The following is a 17,649-nucleotide window of genomic DNA, read 5'->3' as shown; positions in this document are numbered from 1 at the left end:
TACCCCCCAGTGTCTTATGTCCATTAGTTATGCTCATATGCATGCATACAAGTCCTTCGGTTGATCTCTTACTGCCCCCCAACCCTCTCTGGCCTTCCCACTGCAGTTTGACAATCAGTTTGAGGCAGCTCTGCCTCTGTATCTATTATTGTTCAAAAGTTTGTAATGGTCTTTATTATCCATGAATGAGTGAGATCATGTGGTATTTTTCCTTCATTGACTGGCTTATTTCACTTAGCATAATGCTCTCCAGTTCCATCCATGCTGTTGCAAATGGTAAGAGTTCCTTCTTTTTTACAGCAGCATAGTATTCCATCGTGTAGATGTACCAGTTTTCTAATCCATTCATCTACTGATGGGCACTTAGGCTGTTTCCAGATCTTAGCTATGGTGAATTGTGCTGCTATGAACATATGGGTGCACATATCCTTTCTGATTGGTGTTTCTGGTTTCTTGGGATATATTCCTAGAAGTGGGATCACAGGGTCAAATGGGAGTTCCATTTCCAGCTTTTTGAGGAAGCTCCATACTGTCTTCCATAGTGGCTGCACCAGTCTGCATTCCCACCAGCAGTGCACAAGTGTTCCTTTTTCTCCACATCCTCTCCAGCACTTGTCGTTTGTTGATTTGTTGATGGTAGCCATTCTGACAGGTGTGAGATGGTACCTCATTGTTGTTTTGATTTGCATCTCTCAGATGATTAGTGACTTTGAGCATGTTTTCATATGTCTCTTGGCTTTCTGAATGTCCTCTTTTGAAAGGTGTCTATTTAGATCCTTTGCCCATTTTTTGATTGGATTGTTTATCTTCCTTTTGTTAAGTTGTATGAGTTCCCTATAAATTTTGGAGATTAGGCCCTTATCAGATATGATGTTAAAGACTTAATCTTAATACCAAGCTAAATCCTTTGTCTAGCGCACCCCCAGACTTGTACTTTATATACTAATATATACATATATGTATATATGTATATATATATATATATATATATATATATATGTATGTGTGTATATGTATATATATATTGGAAGAATCCAGGAATGTGCATAAGTACAATGAACAACAGTATCTGCAAACTGATAGAATTTTTTTTTTTTTAATTCTGTTAACCCTCGAAGTTAAAGTGTTCAGTTTGCCAGCCAGATCTTATAATAAATGCAAATCCATCCCTTGGGTTTGTGTTTGAACTATCAATACAGTTATTAACGATGCATCATGATGTGAAGGCTAATGGTTGTCAATATTTCCCTTTTGTTTCTTTTTTTTCTGGAATATTCTCTACTTCTTGGTGCATCAAGATGGAAACCCAGGTCGGCTTGGACTAGATGTCACTTTAGAAGGCTCCGCTCACAACCCAAGCGTACTTCTTCCAGGCGCCAGGTCTTGGATTTCTCAATGACAGCCATGTTCGCAAACCCGGTCCTCAGCTGTCATCCCACCTGGGTCGTCCCCGGAGCCATCTGGCTTCTGACGCGGTTCTGAGCCCACAGATAACGCAGGCGGCCGCGCAGATCAGCATCACTGGGCGGGCGGCCCCTCCTGCAGTGGTTTCTCCTGCGGCGCCCCCGGCTCGGCGGCGGGTAGTGCAGCCCGCCCCGCGGCTGCGCCCCTCTCCTCTGGGTGGCCCCCGCGCGCGGGCTGACACTCAGTCCACCCGGGAAGGTGAGGCGCCAGGACGCTGCTGCGGAACCCGCCGACCTCCCGCAGCGCCCGCCAGCTCAGACCCGGGCCGGGCAGACAAAAGAGGCCGCCGGCACAGGAAGGCACGGGCTGCGGAGGGGACGCGATGGCCGGGCGAGGAGGCCGGGCGCTGCTGGCGCTGTGCGCGGCGCTGGCCGCCTGCGGGTGGCTGCTGGGCGCCGAAGCCCTGGAGCCCGGGGCGTCCGCGGCGGGCATGCGGCGGCGCCGGCGGCTGCAGCAGGAAGACGGCATCTCCTTCGAGTACCACCGCTACCCCGAGCTGCGCGAGGCGCTGGTGTCCGTGTGGCTGCAGTGCACCGCCATCAGCAGGATCTACACGGTGGGGCGCAGCTTTGAGGGCCGGGAGCTGCTGGTCATCGAGCTGTCCGACAACCCTGGGGTCCATGAGCCTGGTAAGCGCGCCCATCCCTGGAGGAGAGCCGCAGACGGTTGCACTGGTGGCGGTTGGGGGCAGGAGGGCAAGGTGGGCCCAGGGGTGCCTTGTGGAAAGGGGCGTCTGGGGTGGAAGGTGGGGGAATGAGGGGGACGGATGGAGATGGGGGATGAACCTGACCTAGAGCGCTGTGGCTTGCTGGGTTCCAGGCTCTGCTGTCCTCCGTCCCTTCTCAGCCCCAAACCCTCTCCCAGCAGTTAGGCCACCTTTTGGGGAGCTTAGGCCAGAGAGGATGGGAGCACGTAGCGAGCAAATCTGCGGGCTCGCCAACCCAGCGGTCACTCTCCCTTTGCTGAACCAGAGACCCGAGGGAATAACAGAAGCCTTGCAGACAGGTGTAGAAAGCTAAGGTGCAGAAGGCAGGGACTTCGAGACAAGAGGAAGAGTCATTTAGACGTATTTCCTAATTCCGGAGGACCAGCTTTATTGGGTTCCGCAGGCTCTCCATACCCTTCTCTACCTCTACGTGTGCATTAGGCACAGGGGCACTGTGGACGCTCAGGGAATGTTAAGGGTACTGGCAACATTGGGTGGCGGGGTGTGCAGACCTGTAGGCCTCCTCCCAAGATGGGAAAGTGGCCTTGACAGGCATTCGGAGTTTGAAACTGGACTCGACCTTTCTCAGCAAAAAGAAATATTCGTTGTTTTTTTTTTTTTTTTCCCCCTGCATTTGACACTTGGGATAAGTGGTTGGTGACCAGGTTTTTATTTCAGATGTTGTTCCTTTTTACCTATCTTATGCATCTCCATCCAGAGTATTTTAAGGCACGTTTTAATTTATGTTAAATGGGATTTATTTGGTATTTATTAGAGGTATTTAAAACAGTGTTCTTGGGGCTTTTTTCGAGTTTCTACTCTTAAGAGTTATAATAAGGCCTAGTTTTCTGATAGTAAAGGAACTATTAATGAATCCTGGCAGATTTTTCAAGGAGATTATATGAAAGCTCACATTCACTTTTGTTATCTTGTTTCAAGTCTAGCAGTAAAAATCTATCGTAATATTACTGTTAGAATGCGATATGCTTTTGAAAATGAAAACAATACTTCTTTTGCTTGAATATTTGGAATGTATGGTTTGTCAAGATTTGTAAATTTCTCTTTCAGATTGCAAGCTCTGTGAGGCAGGGACAGTATCTCCAGAACCTAGCCCAGATATGCACACAGCAGGCACTCAGTGCACAGTATTAAAAGAAAAAAAAAAGGATCAGTCATTTGCTGAATAACACACTATTTAAAAATATAATGTTCGATTCTTCATAAACACAAAATACACAGATTTAACTCATTTTACAAAGGCGAACTCAGAAATGTTTTTACATTATTTGCTTTATAATTTCTTTTTAAATGAAGCAAATTTTAAGTTAATTGGAATTACTTAATAGAATACAAAATGTCTAGTCATTTTATTTTTATTTATTTATTTTATTATTATTATTATTTTTTTTTAGAGAGAGAGAGAGAGAGAGACTGATGTGAGAGAGACACATCGATTGGTTGCCTCCTGCACACGTTCACACTGGGGTAGGTGATCAAATTTGCAACCCAGGTATGTGCCCTTGACCAGGAATCTTTGTATTTTAAAGGTAGAAACTATTGCCCTGGCTGGTTTGGCTCACTGGATAGAGCGTCGGCCTGGGGACTGAAGGGTCCCAGGTTCGATTCCAGTCAAGGGCATGTACCTTGGTTGCGGGCACATCCCCAGTAGGGGGTGTGCAGGAGGCAGCTGATCTATGCTTCTCTCTCATCGACATTTCTAACTCTCTATCCCTCTCCCTTCCTCTCTGTAAAAAATTAATAAATATATATATTTTTTAAAAAAGGTAGAAACTATTATGAACACTAAATAATCATGAGGTTGATTCCCCTCCCACCCACCCCACTTTTAAGAGGAGATAAGTAAGTTAGAAATCTTTGGGGAAATAGTGTTTAATAAACACAATTCAACTGAGTAAATTTGAAAGATCTTATTGGCTTTATTCAACGATTCATGAATTGGACAGCAGAGAGAAAGGAGCTCCAAGGAGCTGTACAAAATGAAGACTTCCCGCAGAAGGGAGCAGGAACAGGGAAGTTATAGGCAAAAAAAAGCGAGTTGGTTATTGCAAAGTTACTTTCCTTTAAGGGATGGCAAGGGCTTATCAGGCAGTTGACCTAACTAGTGCTGATCAATCAGGTGATTCCAGATTGACTGGTTTAAGATTCCATTTCTGAGAGAGCTGAAACTGTAGTTGTCTTGCTTTGCTGACATGAGCCTTAGCATAAGTGACTCCATTTTGGGCCTGTTGCATTATTTTAAACACTAGCTAGTGGAGACGTCTGATTAGTATATACGTTTGATAGTACTGGTATGAATTACCTTTTTAAGGAGGTTTTGGAGAAATGAAAGTGTTCATTCTTAGATGACCTTCAAATTCCTTGCAGATGAAGATATTTTAAGAAATGAGAAAGAAATACCCATACATATTCTGAGGTAGAAATGTATGCTTTCAGTTTTTTTGAGCACCTGCACATTCTGGGTGGACCAGTTTCTATGGGATGTGCAGTGATATACACAAGCTAGTCCTTGCCCTTTGGGGAACTGGGAACCAGGAGTTTTAAGGACAGTAAAAAGGTATGTAGGGCTGCAAGAACTACATGGCGTGGAAGGACTGGGTAAAGGAGACCAGAGACATTAGGTCAGGGGGATTTGGTCATTGAAAAGTGGATGGCAAGAAAGTAGGAAATATATTTATAGAACGCTGAATTTTGAAATTTACCAATTCCAGTGTGGTTCGTATAGATCTATGTTTTAAGTGCCCCCTGCTTTCGAAAGAGAGCAACTGCCTTAACTGTTTTCACCTTATAAGTGCTGTTTTAACATGTGATTAAGCTAGTAGGAAATGATATTTAGCTTGACAAATTCATTTACTGGACTAACACTTGATGAAGTTGCCCATATTCATTTTAATTTCCCAGTAAGAGAGAGGTATCAAGTTTGCGACTTTTCTTAATCTAAATTCTTTTTCTCGAGTAAAAAATGTAGCTAATGTGTAAGGGTTTAGTTATCATAATAGAGAAACTCTCCCAAAACAAAACAACATATTCACCTAAAGCCTTTCCCTGTGGCAGAACTGGCAAGTGAGAGGTTTACTTGGTGGGATGAGTGGATATGGACAGAAGGTGTTTGTTGATACCACCAGCTCCTGCTGAGCAGAAAGAAGTGCTCATATATACTTGTTTGGTACCAGGCTGTGGTCTGAGTTTGAACTTATCTCTTGAGAAAGATTCATTCTCTCAGATATTCTACATTAGAATCATCAAAGGGGAAAGAAAATTCCATTTTGAATTGACCAGTGAGGACTCTCTGTACTTACTCTGTTATGACACCATGGGAATCAGCTTGATTCTTGACTAGCTGAATGTTGGGTCTTTGTTTTCATTTTGTATCGCTGGAGGCCTGCAAGAATCTATTGGAGAAGGGTTGTGGGTATCAGCCATTCTCAGAACTGCAAGTGGTCTTGACACCACTCTCATCTCCTCACATAGGGTGACTCCGGACCCCAGATGTGGGACTGGGATGAAGACTAGGCTAAGATCGAGACTTTGCTGTCAGACTGCCTCTTGGCTGATTCTGGGGGCTCGGATGTGTTCCGTTAGATCTGATACCTGCCAGGCCTCATCATGTTCCCCATTTTTCTTTATATTTTATACTTTAAAAATATTTCTACACATAGGGACTTATGTGCTCAAACCCAAACATTTGCTCTCCTAGGCAGGCATGTTCATTATTGCAATACTCATAACAAAAACCTTTTTTTCATTTATGTCAAAGCAATGGAATCCATGTTCCCATACCACTCCTCCCAGAGTTAAACATGAGTTAAGATTAGTTTGTTTAAACCTCTAATTCTTTTACATGTAGTTTAAGATTGCTCCTGGGGAGTAAGTCTTATTTATAACTAAAATGCTATCTTAGGAACATTCTTTAGAGCATAGATATTTCTCTCTCAAAGACTGGAATGATTATTTTGGACCCATTCCTCCCAAAATCTGTTAAAATTTAAAGTGTATGAAGGCCAGTATACATTTGCCAAATATTGTGATGGAACATTTAATACTGGCAAACTTTCTATAAAACAAACAAACAAAAAAGAAGTGGGGATTTGGGTTATTTAAATGGCTTCTTTTCATACCAGATAAACATGTATTAGTGGAAAATGATTACAACTGAGTGACAATTTTATAGCTGGTGAATATAGATGTTAGAATCTGGAGAAGGATATAGATGTACCACATGTGGTCAAGAGTTATTTTTAGACTCGAATGCGCCAGTGCAACTCTTGCCAGAAATAATGTACTTGATTGACTTGTGATTGGCTAATGGAAGAGAGGAAATTGGATTGGCCCCTAACATTATATGTATCCTATGCTAAGACAAAATAGGCAGCTTTCTATGGAAACTGATTTGAGAGGTGGAAAAGGAATCACCTGCCAGCATCTCCCTTATTGGCATAGCCTAGGGGTGAAATCCCTGCCTTCACAGTCACTTCCTTTGGGAAAGATATTTTTGACAAATGCAAAAATAGCCCGTGTAAGGCGTGACACATAACCCCAGCTTTTCTCAAAGTCTATTCAGTGGAACATTAGTTCAGCTTGGTTTGATGTTAGCTAAACAACGATAAACAGGTTTGTGTATTACAGAACTTACCAGAGCCCTTAATATGCCAATATTTGTTTCAGATCTCCAAGTCAGATGTATACTATATGGTATTTTCCTAGCTTCTTTCACCATGGCACCTTTTTTTCAAGGAGCTTGTCTGTAATTAGTGTTACACTAGTTTGAGAAACACAGCATTAGTTCATTATTATTCATTAACATATTATGAAGGATTAATTTGGTAATTCTTTAGCAGAGAGACTCATACAGAAAATTCTTTATGTATTTTCCTTTTCTTTCTTTTTTTTTTTTTTTGCCCATGAAGTGATTTATGTAGGGCAAGCTCTTAAGATATGATTATTGAATTGAGAACATAATTCTGAGGCAATGAGGCATAGGACAGATAATTTTGACTGGAAAGATTAAAGTAAAAAATGCCATCCAATTCTTTTCTTGTTAAGTAGCCTCATGCTTTAACTTCTCTTTGCCTCCTTTTCGTGCCTATAAAATACAGATACTTTAAAAACTCATACCTCATAGAGTTGCTGTGAGGCCAAAGTAGTATAGTACATAGAAAGGAATTAATGAAGTTGCTTGCATCTGGTTATGAAGATGAGCTGATTTGTTACAAATTTTCTTCACTCTCAGTCGGCCTGGGAAATGTGCTCCATGGGCCTTGCGTTCATTCGGAGTAGGCGTGCTTGGCTGTGTCATCACATGAGACCTGCTGAGTGCTCACCTGTTACAATGGTTTATTGCACCAGCCTAGCTGAAGCCCAAAGGACTTTTACCCTCTCAACACCATTTCCTTGTTCACAAATGTTCGCCCTATGTTGATTTTTAAAATGAGGGCCATTTCTGCTCTTAAGCAGTTTGACATCTTATTTTGCTTTATTCAATAGGAACAGTGAAAGTGTTCATCATTATCTGATAATGTTTTTATGGTTGTTTCTTTAGGTTATTAAATAAATCTAGGGCAATTCCAATGTCTACTTTGGCAAACTAACTTATTTTCTTTTCTTTTTAAACTTATTTTCTTAAAGAATGCAGGATGAAACTGCTAGGGACCTGACTAATTTATTCTTTTACAAACTCAGTGTAAGTGAAAGATCTTTGAAACTGTCTTTGTCATCTATCCCTAATTTTCTTATCCCCACTGAGGTCCTTTTGAGGCAGAACAGGTATGGGCAAGTTTGAATTGGAGGCTTTTGGAACTTGGCCATTTATAGGAGGGGTGTTAGCACTGGATCTTCTTGGACAATGGACCGTTCACTTCCAAAAGGACTCTGGTGTTCCAAGTCCTGGTTATGTCCTGGTCTTTGGTTCCCTCTGTGTGTGTTTGTGTGTGGGGAGTGAGGTAGGGGGTGGTGAGACTCTGTTTCCTGATGCAGCTGGAGGTCAAAGTTCTCTCTTCGGTGCATGCTCTGTCTGCATGATTTGTGTTTTTGGTCTGTGATCTCCGAAAAACAACTCATTATCTTGTTAGTATGACATCATTTTGAGCTGGTCCTGTGATAATAATAATAATAATAATAATAATAATACACCCTATTTTTAAGACATTTGATTTCAAACGAAGGATGATTATTTAAAAAATGGATGGAGAGCACTTATTTTTAAAATGAGACTAAATATAACCTTTACCAGGTGGCTAAAAAAAATCTCTGCTTATCCTGTGGTTATGAGTATCAAGGTAATTGGGAAAAACAACAATTATCTCATGTATTTTCATATGCAGACAGCTACTCATATGTTCAGATCCCAAAATGATGCTGTTTGATTGGACCTACCCAATTGCTCTTCCCATATAGTCTAAAGTGTATTCCAAACCAGAAGATCTTTCCTTACTATGCAGCTGCTATTCACTGCCATTCTGTAATTTACCCCCCAAGAAATATGTTCTTTCTAGAGCTCAACAGCTTGCACAAATCATAAGTTTTGATCATGAGTTCAGGATAGTAGCACTTCAATGTAAAAGTTGGACTGTCACCTCCCAAACCAATGGCCCGAGTACCCCCCACCCGCCCCTTTTCTAGCCAATGGGTAATTTTTACAACAACCTTTCTTATGACCATTAAAAATTTCTGTGTGGCATTCCAAGCTAAAATCAACTTTCCAATATGAAAAGAAAATGTAAGCTTTTGTCAATATAGCTACATACAATTTAATTTTAGGCATATTTAATGAATATCCACTATGGATGTGCTATTTTACTTTATCTGTCAGTCACTCCTTTAGGCAGAGCCTTTGCATGTATTGAAATGTGTTACTTCATTCCTTGCCTTGGATTCACTCTTTAATGCACATTGAGCTTTATAGGGAGCGGCTCTAGAGTTAAGCCTGGGATTGACCTGTGGCAGAGCCACAAATAAGTCCCAGCTTAGAGGGCGGAGCTAATGAGCTAATGGGCTGTGGGAGATGCAGCAAGTGCTGCCAAAATAAGTGAAACTCACAAGGACATTGTAACTTTCTTGACCACTACCTTGTTTCCCTCTGACTATAAAATAAAGCCTCAGCTTGCTGGCTGGATCCTTCTCTGTGGCCTCATCCAGGCACAGGAGATCCATTGAGCCCCAGCTATATTCTCTTTGTCTGTTTTTTCTTTGCTGCCCCCCTTCAGGCACTCCGAACCCTTGGCTGTGCTGGCATGGCACAGAGCTTAACTGACACACTGCTTGCAGTCAAATTTAGCAAACTAAAATGTGATTGTTGCCCTTTTTGTATTTTAGATCTAGTGTTGGACAACTGATTTTAAAGTACAACAGTTCTATTGAAATGGTTTTATTTGTCTCAAGCACGGATTTTTTTTTTAAAGTTTATTGGAGGAAACTATTCTTATTCATTGTGGGAACTCAGTAATGTTAAGCCAAGTTCCCCACATAATCAGCATCGTGGGATTTAAGTTAACACACTTTTGGAAACTTTATTAACTTTACAAAATCAAAAGGACCTTTATAGCACTCAGACAATGAGAAATCCACTTGTTAAATACATTTGCTCAAGAATCAGATTCAGCTTTTGGAATATGTTAATGCAATACAAAATACGGACAGAGAATTCTCATGTGAATATTGTATAGATGTATAGTGAATATATGATATAGACAAATCAATTAACATACATGTAGACATAGATTTTTATCTAAGCCTTGATGATGGCAAAGTAATCAGGAGTAGAACAGTCATTTTAAATTATTTGAAATTTCAAATTGGTGTAAGTATTTATAGATTTCACTCCTATCTATAAAATAGCCTTCATTGCTCTTGTTTTTACTTCTATCCATAGCTTTTGTCAGGAATTGAAGAGTTTTTTTCTTTTGTCTAACAGGCTTACTCTTTTTTAAAACAATATATTTTTATTGATTTCAGAGAGGAAGGGAGAGGGAGAGATAGAAACAATGATGAGAGAATCATTGATCGGCTGCCTCCTGCATGACCCCTGCTGTGGATTGAGTCCGCAACCTGGGCGTGTGTCCTTGACCAGAATCGAACCCAGGACTCTTCAGTCTGCAGGCTGACGCTCTATCCATTGACCCAAACCAGCTAGGGCTAAGTGGCTTACTCTTTTTTTAAAAAATTCTCAAAAAGTTTTTACTTTCAGGAAGTTTTCTTGGGTTATTGCCTTCTCTTACCATGTTCAGGTATTCTACCAGGGTTTTACATATTTGGCCAAACTTGCCTTGATTTCCATGTAAAGATCCTAACTAAGGTGTACCATCAGAGATAGGTTAGGAGAACCTAATAGATTAATGTGGGCCAGCAGTTTCTCCTTCTTTGGCTTTTCTTCTCTTCTGTGGATATCAAAATAAAAGTAGTTACCGAATATCAATTAGAAGCCTTTGTCTGACACCTTTGGGTCATAAACTCTCCAACTCCTTATAAACAACCTCCAGGTTGGTCTTAAATTAGCAACTTTTTCATACCTATCACAGGTGAGGAATTGGATAGTATTTATCGTTATGGGGACTTAAAGATGTAGGAAATGTCTTCCTATTGTTGAAAAGAAGTGTTTAAAAGAAAAATTAGGAATGTAAATTTTCTTGTTTTCTCAAGATTTTATCACAATGCTTTTAATTCCCTATAAAATGAACATAAATAGTTCTTAATTATGCCTTAGGAGAATCTTAGCGAATATGTTAAGAATAGTTACACTATAAAAAAAGACAGGTAACTTGAGGAGTTTATTTTTTTAAGAGGGTTATTTTTAAGAGATTTAAAAACCTTTTCTTATTAAAGTATAGTTGGCATTTTTAAGAGGTTTTGTGGCGGTATAGAAGGAACAATCTGAGTCTTAAAGTAAGCACATTTTGGTTAAGTCTGCCCTGCCTGAAGTCAGCCTATTATCAGCTACATAAAAGAGCCTGATTTCCTGGTGTTCATGTCCTTTGTATTCTCCATTTCATTTCTGACAAAGGTCAAAGTTTTAAGATGAGGCTTCCCTAACCGGTTTGGCTCAGTGGATAGAGCGTCGGCCTGAGGACTCTAGGGTCCCAGGTTCGATTCTGGTCAAGGGCATGTACCTTGGTTGTGGGCACATACCCAGTGGGGAGTATGCAGGAGGCAGCTGATCGATGTTTCTAACTCTCTATCCCTCTCCCTTCCTCTCTGCAAAAAATCAATAAAAAATATTTTTAAAAAAATGAGGCTTCAAAAATATAGTTGTCAATTCAGTTACAAGTTAATGGTTTAAAGCATTGTTTGTGCTGACATTTTCTTTCTCTCTAGAGAACCACCTGTCCTTCTAATTCCTTTTTATTTTATTACATTTTATTTTATTTTTTACTTAACTGAATTTATTGGGGACACATCTATACTAATAATAGAGGAATATGCAAATTGTCTGGGACACCATCATGTAATGACCAATCAGGATGGGGTGGGGCTGCAGCAGAGAGCTCTCAGCACACCTGTGCTGGGGGCCCGAAGGGTGCGGAGAGGAAGGGAGAGCAGATAGGCAGTTAGGGGGATCAGGCCAGGAGGGGAGAGCAGTTAGGGGGATCAGGCCAGGAGGGGAGCACAGATAGGCAGTTAGAGTGATCAGATCAGGAGGGGAGAACAGATAGGCAGTTAGGGGGAACAGGCCAGGAGGAGAGAGCAGTTAGGGGGATCAGCCCAGCAGGGGAGAGCAGCTGGGGTCATCAAGCCAGCAGGGGAGCAGTTAGGGGCATCAGGCAGGCAGGCAGTCAGGTGAGTGGTTAGGAGCCAGTGGTTCCAGATTGCGAGAGGGATCCCGGATTGGAGAGGGTGCAGGCCAGGCTGAGGGACCCCCCACCCCTCGCCCCCACCCCCGTGCACAAATTTTGTGCACCAGGCCTCTAGTTCGTTAATAAAATTACATGGGGTTCAGGTGTACAATTCTATCTGTATATTGTATTGTGTGTTCACCACCCCAAGTCCAATTTTCCCAATACCATTTATTGAATAGACTTACCCCAGTGTGTGTTCTTGCCTCTTTTGTCAAATATTAGTTGGTCATAAAGATGTGGGCTTATTTCTGGGCTCTCTACTCTGTTCAATTAATCTATATCTGTTTTTATGCCATTGCCATGCTGTTTTGATTACCAGGGCTTTGTAGTATGGCTTGGTATCAGGTAGTGTGATTCCTCCAACTTTGCTCTTCTTTATCAAGATTGCTATAGCTATTTGGGATCTTTTGTGGTTCCATATACATTTTTGGAATATTTGTTTTAATGATGTGAAATACCTATTGGTATTTTGATAGGAATTACATTGAAACTATTGATGTGCTTTGGGTAGTATGGACATTTTCATGATGTTAATTCTATTGATGAACATGATATATGCTTCCACTCATTGGTATCTTCTTCAATTTCTTTCTTTGTGTGTCTTATAATTTTCTGAGTACAGGGCTCCTACATCCTTGGTTAAATTTATTTCTAGGTTATTTACTTATTTATTTATGATGCAATTGTAAATGAGTTTTCTTAGTTCCCCTTTTCTGATAGTACATTATCTATAATAATATAAGTGTAATATGCTAATTAGGCCAGATGTCCTTCTGGATGAAGCTGGGGCAGCGAGAGAAGCCCTGGTCCCAGCTGCCAGAGGGAAGCTGGTGCCGGCAGCTGGGGGAAGGAAAGCCTACTCTTGTACTAATTTCGTGCATTGGGTCTCTAGTTGTATAAAAATACAACTGATTTCTGGATATTTAATTTGCATACTGCTACTTTACTGAATTAATTTATCAGTTCTAGTAGTTTTTTGGTGGAATCTTTAGGGTTCTCTATATACAGTATTAGATCATCTGAAAATAATGATAGTTTTACTTCTTCCTTTTCAATTTGGATGCCTTTTATTTCTTCTTCTTTTCCGATTGCTGTGGCTAGGACTTCCAGTACTATGTTGAATAAGAGTGGTGAAAGCAGACGTCCCCATCTTGTATCTGATCTTAAGTGAAGCATTTGTAGTTTTTGACTATTGAGTATGATGTTGGCTGTGGGTTTGTCATATGTGGCCTTCCTTATTTTGAGGTATGTTTCCTCCATTCCCACTTTGTTGAGAGTTTATATCATAAATAGATATTGGATTTTGTCAAATGCTTTTTCTAAATCTATTGATATGATCATGTGACTTTTATCCTTCATTATGTTTATGGGGTGTATCACATTTATTGATTTGTGGATATTGTACCAACCTTGCATCCCTGGAATAAATCCCATCTATCCTAGTGTATAATCTTTTTAATGTATTGCTGGATCTCATTTGCTAATATTTTGTTGGCAATTTTAGCATCTATGTTGTCAGAGTTATTGCCTATAGTTTTCTTTCTTTGTAGTGTCCTTATCTGTCTTTCTCTTGCTGCTTTAAGATTCTTTCTTTGTCTTTAACCTTTGCCATTTTAATTATGATGTGTCTTGATGTGGGCCTCTTTGGGTTCATATTGTTTGGAACTCCCTGTGCTTCCTGGAGTTGTGTGTCTTTTTCCTTCATTAGGTTAGGGAAGTTTTCAGTCATTATTTCTTCAAACAGGTTCTCTATTCCTTGCTCTTTCTCTCTCCCCCTTCCTCTCTCTAGAATCAATTAAAAAACAAAAAACCACACATCTCCTTGGGTGAGGATAAAAAAAGGGGGGAATTGAATATAGTAAATTTTTTAAAAATATATATTTTTGATTTCAGAGAGGAAGGGAGAGGGAGAGAAAGATAGAAACATCAATGATGAGAGAGAATCATTGATTGGCTGCATGACCCTTAATGGGGATTGAGTCTGCAACTAGGGCATGAGCCCTTGACTAGAATTGAACCTGGAACCTTTCCATCTGCAGGCCGGCCATCTATCCACTGAGCCAAACTGGCTAGGGATGAATATAGTAAATTTTTATTTACAGTTAAAATTTTTAAAGATAATTTAATTAAGTGAGCAAATCTCCCTAAAAGGTGATTATAGAATTTTCTGGATTTCTAAATAGATTAATATGTTTTGTAAAACTGAACTTAAATGTTTATGGAAGGACTAGGATTTTGAATTTATAATTTATAATTCTAATAAATTGAATATATAAATTGAGTATTAATTTTTAAAAACCAAATTAATGTCCACATCTTTTCTATTCACTAAGTCACCCTCTAAGGTGTGACTCTCAAAAAGCTTGCATTTATTAGTTTCTGCATATAGTGGATCAGAGCTCAGTTCTGAAAGTAGGGGTCCTGCTTCCTCTGAAAAAATATTGTTTCCAAATTCATGAGCTATAGCAGATTTCGGAGGTGTTGAGCATGTGCAAAATACCTGAGGAAAACGCCTTCCTCTATGTGTTAATGCATGGAAAGGATTCTATAAGCTTTCCTCAAATTAACTTTTTCAAATTAGAACAACCTCTGGGCTGAGTGCTGCTTGGAAAAGTCACCTCAAAATGCTTACCTGATCTTTGGTTTGTTCCAGTGTTCCACTGTCCAGTGTAGCATATGGGATTAATAGAGTTTCATGTTTTCATACATGTGAGTTACACACAATTTTACTGTACCTCTCAAACCCATTCAGCTCCTAATTTGCTCTCCAATGGTCTCTGTGGACTGAGCTGGAGAAACTTTATTATAAGAGTACATTAATTTTACTCATATGTCAAAATTGGTAGGTTGTATATGGAGGACAACTGTAAGCCTTGCACTAGGAGTAAAACACATGAATTATATGATAATATTTTAAATATTGTTTAGACCTCTTCTTTATTACTTCTAGACTTCTGCATATGCCTTTTATAATTGATTTAGATTACTGGATAGATAGGATTTGAGGGCACCTTATATTGTCTAAATAAACATTTTCCCTTCTCTTTTGACTCCATTTCAATTAGCACAAGATATATTTTAAAAAATAACATGTAACTCTCAGGAACACCAAGTATTTTTTCTGAATAGTTTTAAAACTCTTTTTTTTTTTTTTAAATATATTTTATTGATTTTCTTACAGAGAGGAAGGGAGAGAGATAGAGAGTTAGAAACATCGATCAGCTGCCTCCTGCACATCTCCTACTGGGGATGTGCCTGCAACCCAGGTACATGCCCTTGACCGGAATCGAACCTGGGACCTTTCAGTCCGCAGGCCGACGCTCTATCCACTGAGCCAAGCCAGCCAGGGCTAGTTTTAAAACTCTTATTATTTTTGCTGTTGTTACTTTAATATTGAAGCTGAACTGTTGGTTGTTGTAATTCTATGAGCTGTATGTACAGGGAGAGGGAATGAATGAGAGTGTGTTTCTTAAATTAATGTACATATGGGTGAGACTGGCTGGTATTTCCTTCACATTTCATAGAATAAAGGTCATGTGTTCATTGACTCTGTAAAGACAGTTGCATAAGCAAGCATTTATATCTGCCAACATTGCCAAGAGGCCAAGGGGCCCTCATTTGTAGACCATAACCACATTTTCCATGATGTTCTCAGTTTTCAGACCAGGGTAATAAGAACACTCTATAATAAAAAAGGCCCACTAACAACTTGTGAGTATAAATCTCTCTAATTGAACAAATTACTAAGAAGTCTATAGACATTTGGAAATCAAATTCTTAGTACTAGAGAGCAGTAAATGAAGTATATCTTCCATTACTATATGTATATTGTTATATTTATAGCTAATATCCTATATAATAAAAGCCTAATATGCAAATCAACTGAGCGGCAGAATGAACGGCCACTATGCACTGACCACCAGGGGGCAAATGCTCAATGCAGGAGCTGCTCCCAGCCCACAGGCCCCAGGCCAGCCAAGGCGGGTGCCAGTGGGGGCCTCCTGATTGCCCCGCTGGTTGCCCCACAGATCGACTCTGATTGCCGGTCAGGCCTAGGGACCCTACCTGTGCACGAATTTCATGCACTGGACCTCTAGTACTTATTTAAAATACTAACCAGTGCCTGCTTTATGTGTGACATTCTGCAAATTGAAGAGATACTTATAAAAAAGGAGCAGCAAACAACAGTATTTTACCAAGTACTTAATATGAAGGTATTGACTCAGATTCTACAGGGTGTCAAGAGAGAAACCATCAGGCCTTTCAGAAGGAGTTGGGGGTTGGAGCAGGACTTCAAGGATGAATCACATCCGAAAGTAGAAGAGAGAACTTCATTCTATGCCATAGAATATCATTCACGCTTTTCGTGTCTTTTTCTTCACTATCCCCCAAAATGATGACATATAAATATTCAGTAAGTGTTGTGAGATAATTATATTACATTCACTTGTGAAATTTCTACCTTGTTAGAGAGTGTGTAATTTTTAGAGTGTTATCGTTTGGAGTAGATTTCCCTCATCATCAGGAGGATAAAACTATTAGGGATGGAGATTATGCTCACATTCTCCTTATATGTAAATTAAACATAGAATATAACATTATTACAGTATTGGTCAAATAACTATAGATATAATTATATTAAGCATATAATATAATATGGTTATGTTATATAGCATATAATTTAATTATATTAAGCATATAATATATATTTCAATAAGCTACAATTGATTACCAATACTTTCCTCCTCTCCCAGGTATATTTTTGAATACTCTCTAGTAACTCATGGAGTAAAAAAGAGTTATATAGTTTTGATTTTGCTAGGCCAATCTCCCAGAGTTAAATATAGCTTAATTAGTGTTCTGTTTTGATGATGTATATCAAAAACTACATTTAACAATGCAATAACAACACAAAAGATACGTAGTTTGAGTTACTGAAGAATTGCCTTTCTCCTGGTGTTGGCAGCCTTTCCAGAACATTCCTCCAGCTGCATCTGCCTAATACTTGATCATGTACTGTCAGATGCTTTCGGGAGAGGAATTCACTATGCAGAAATATTTAGTATTTAACTAATTTTTCCAATTATAGGTTTTTGATTAAGGGAAATTTATTTTGAATTACTCCTAATGTTAAACACAATCTTCATTAGTGTTGTATAGAATTGTGAAACATTAGAATTACAGATTTTTCTTTCTTCGCTGGAAGAAACACTCATTTAAAAATGAGTTGATTAGCCCTCGCTGGTTTGGCTCAGTGGATACAGCGTCAGCCTGCGGACTGAAGGGTTCCGGGTTCGACTCCAGTCAAGGGCACATTCCAGGGTTGTGAGCTTGATCCCCAGGAGGGGGCATGCAGAAGGCAGCCAATCAGTGGTTCTCTTTCATCATTGATGTTTCTCTCTCTCCCCCTTCCTCTCCGAACTCAATAAATAACAATATACTTTAAAAATGAATTGATTAAATTGAGCTTCAGAGAGAGAGATTAAACACCCTGCCCAAGGCTGTGTAACTTAGGAGGCTCAATTCCTGATACACAGGTAGGTGTTCTTTTTAAAATGATTCCTGTAGCAATGTATACAGATGGGAGAATAAACATAACTATTTCTTATGGGGCCCATGACGGTCATGAACTAT

General features: G+C 39.8%; 1 protein-coding gene across 1 annotated transcript in view; it reads left to right on the top strand.

Moving 5' to 3' along the window:
* The first annotated feature begins 1,633 nt into the window (after window positions 1–1,633).
* CPE (carboxypeptidase E) overlaps window positions 1,634–17,649 on the top strand; it is an 85,341-nt gene continuing 69,325 nt past the window's right edge. Inside the window, exon 1 of the mRNA XM_070415359.1 lies at window positions 1,634–2,093. Coding sequence (XP_070271460.1) covers window positions 1,787–2,093 — 307 coding nt within the window. The 5' untranslated portion in view covers window positions 1,634–1,786. The remainder of the gene's footprint in view (window positions 2,094–17,649) is intronic.

Source organism: Myotis yumanensis, unplaced genomic scaffold (genome assembly GCF_028538775.1).
Source record: "Myotis yumanensis isolate MYYU_CA2020_CCGP unplaced genomic scaffold, mMyoYum1.0.hap1 SCAF_5, whole genome shotgun sequence".
Taxonomy (NCBI): Eukaryota; Metazoa; Chordata; class Mammalia; order Chiroptera; family Vespertilionidae; genus Myotis; species Myotis yumanensis.
Note: the sequence above shows the minus strand (reverse complement) of the source record. Positions and strands in the feature narration are given on the sequence as shown.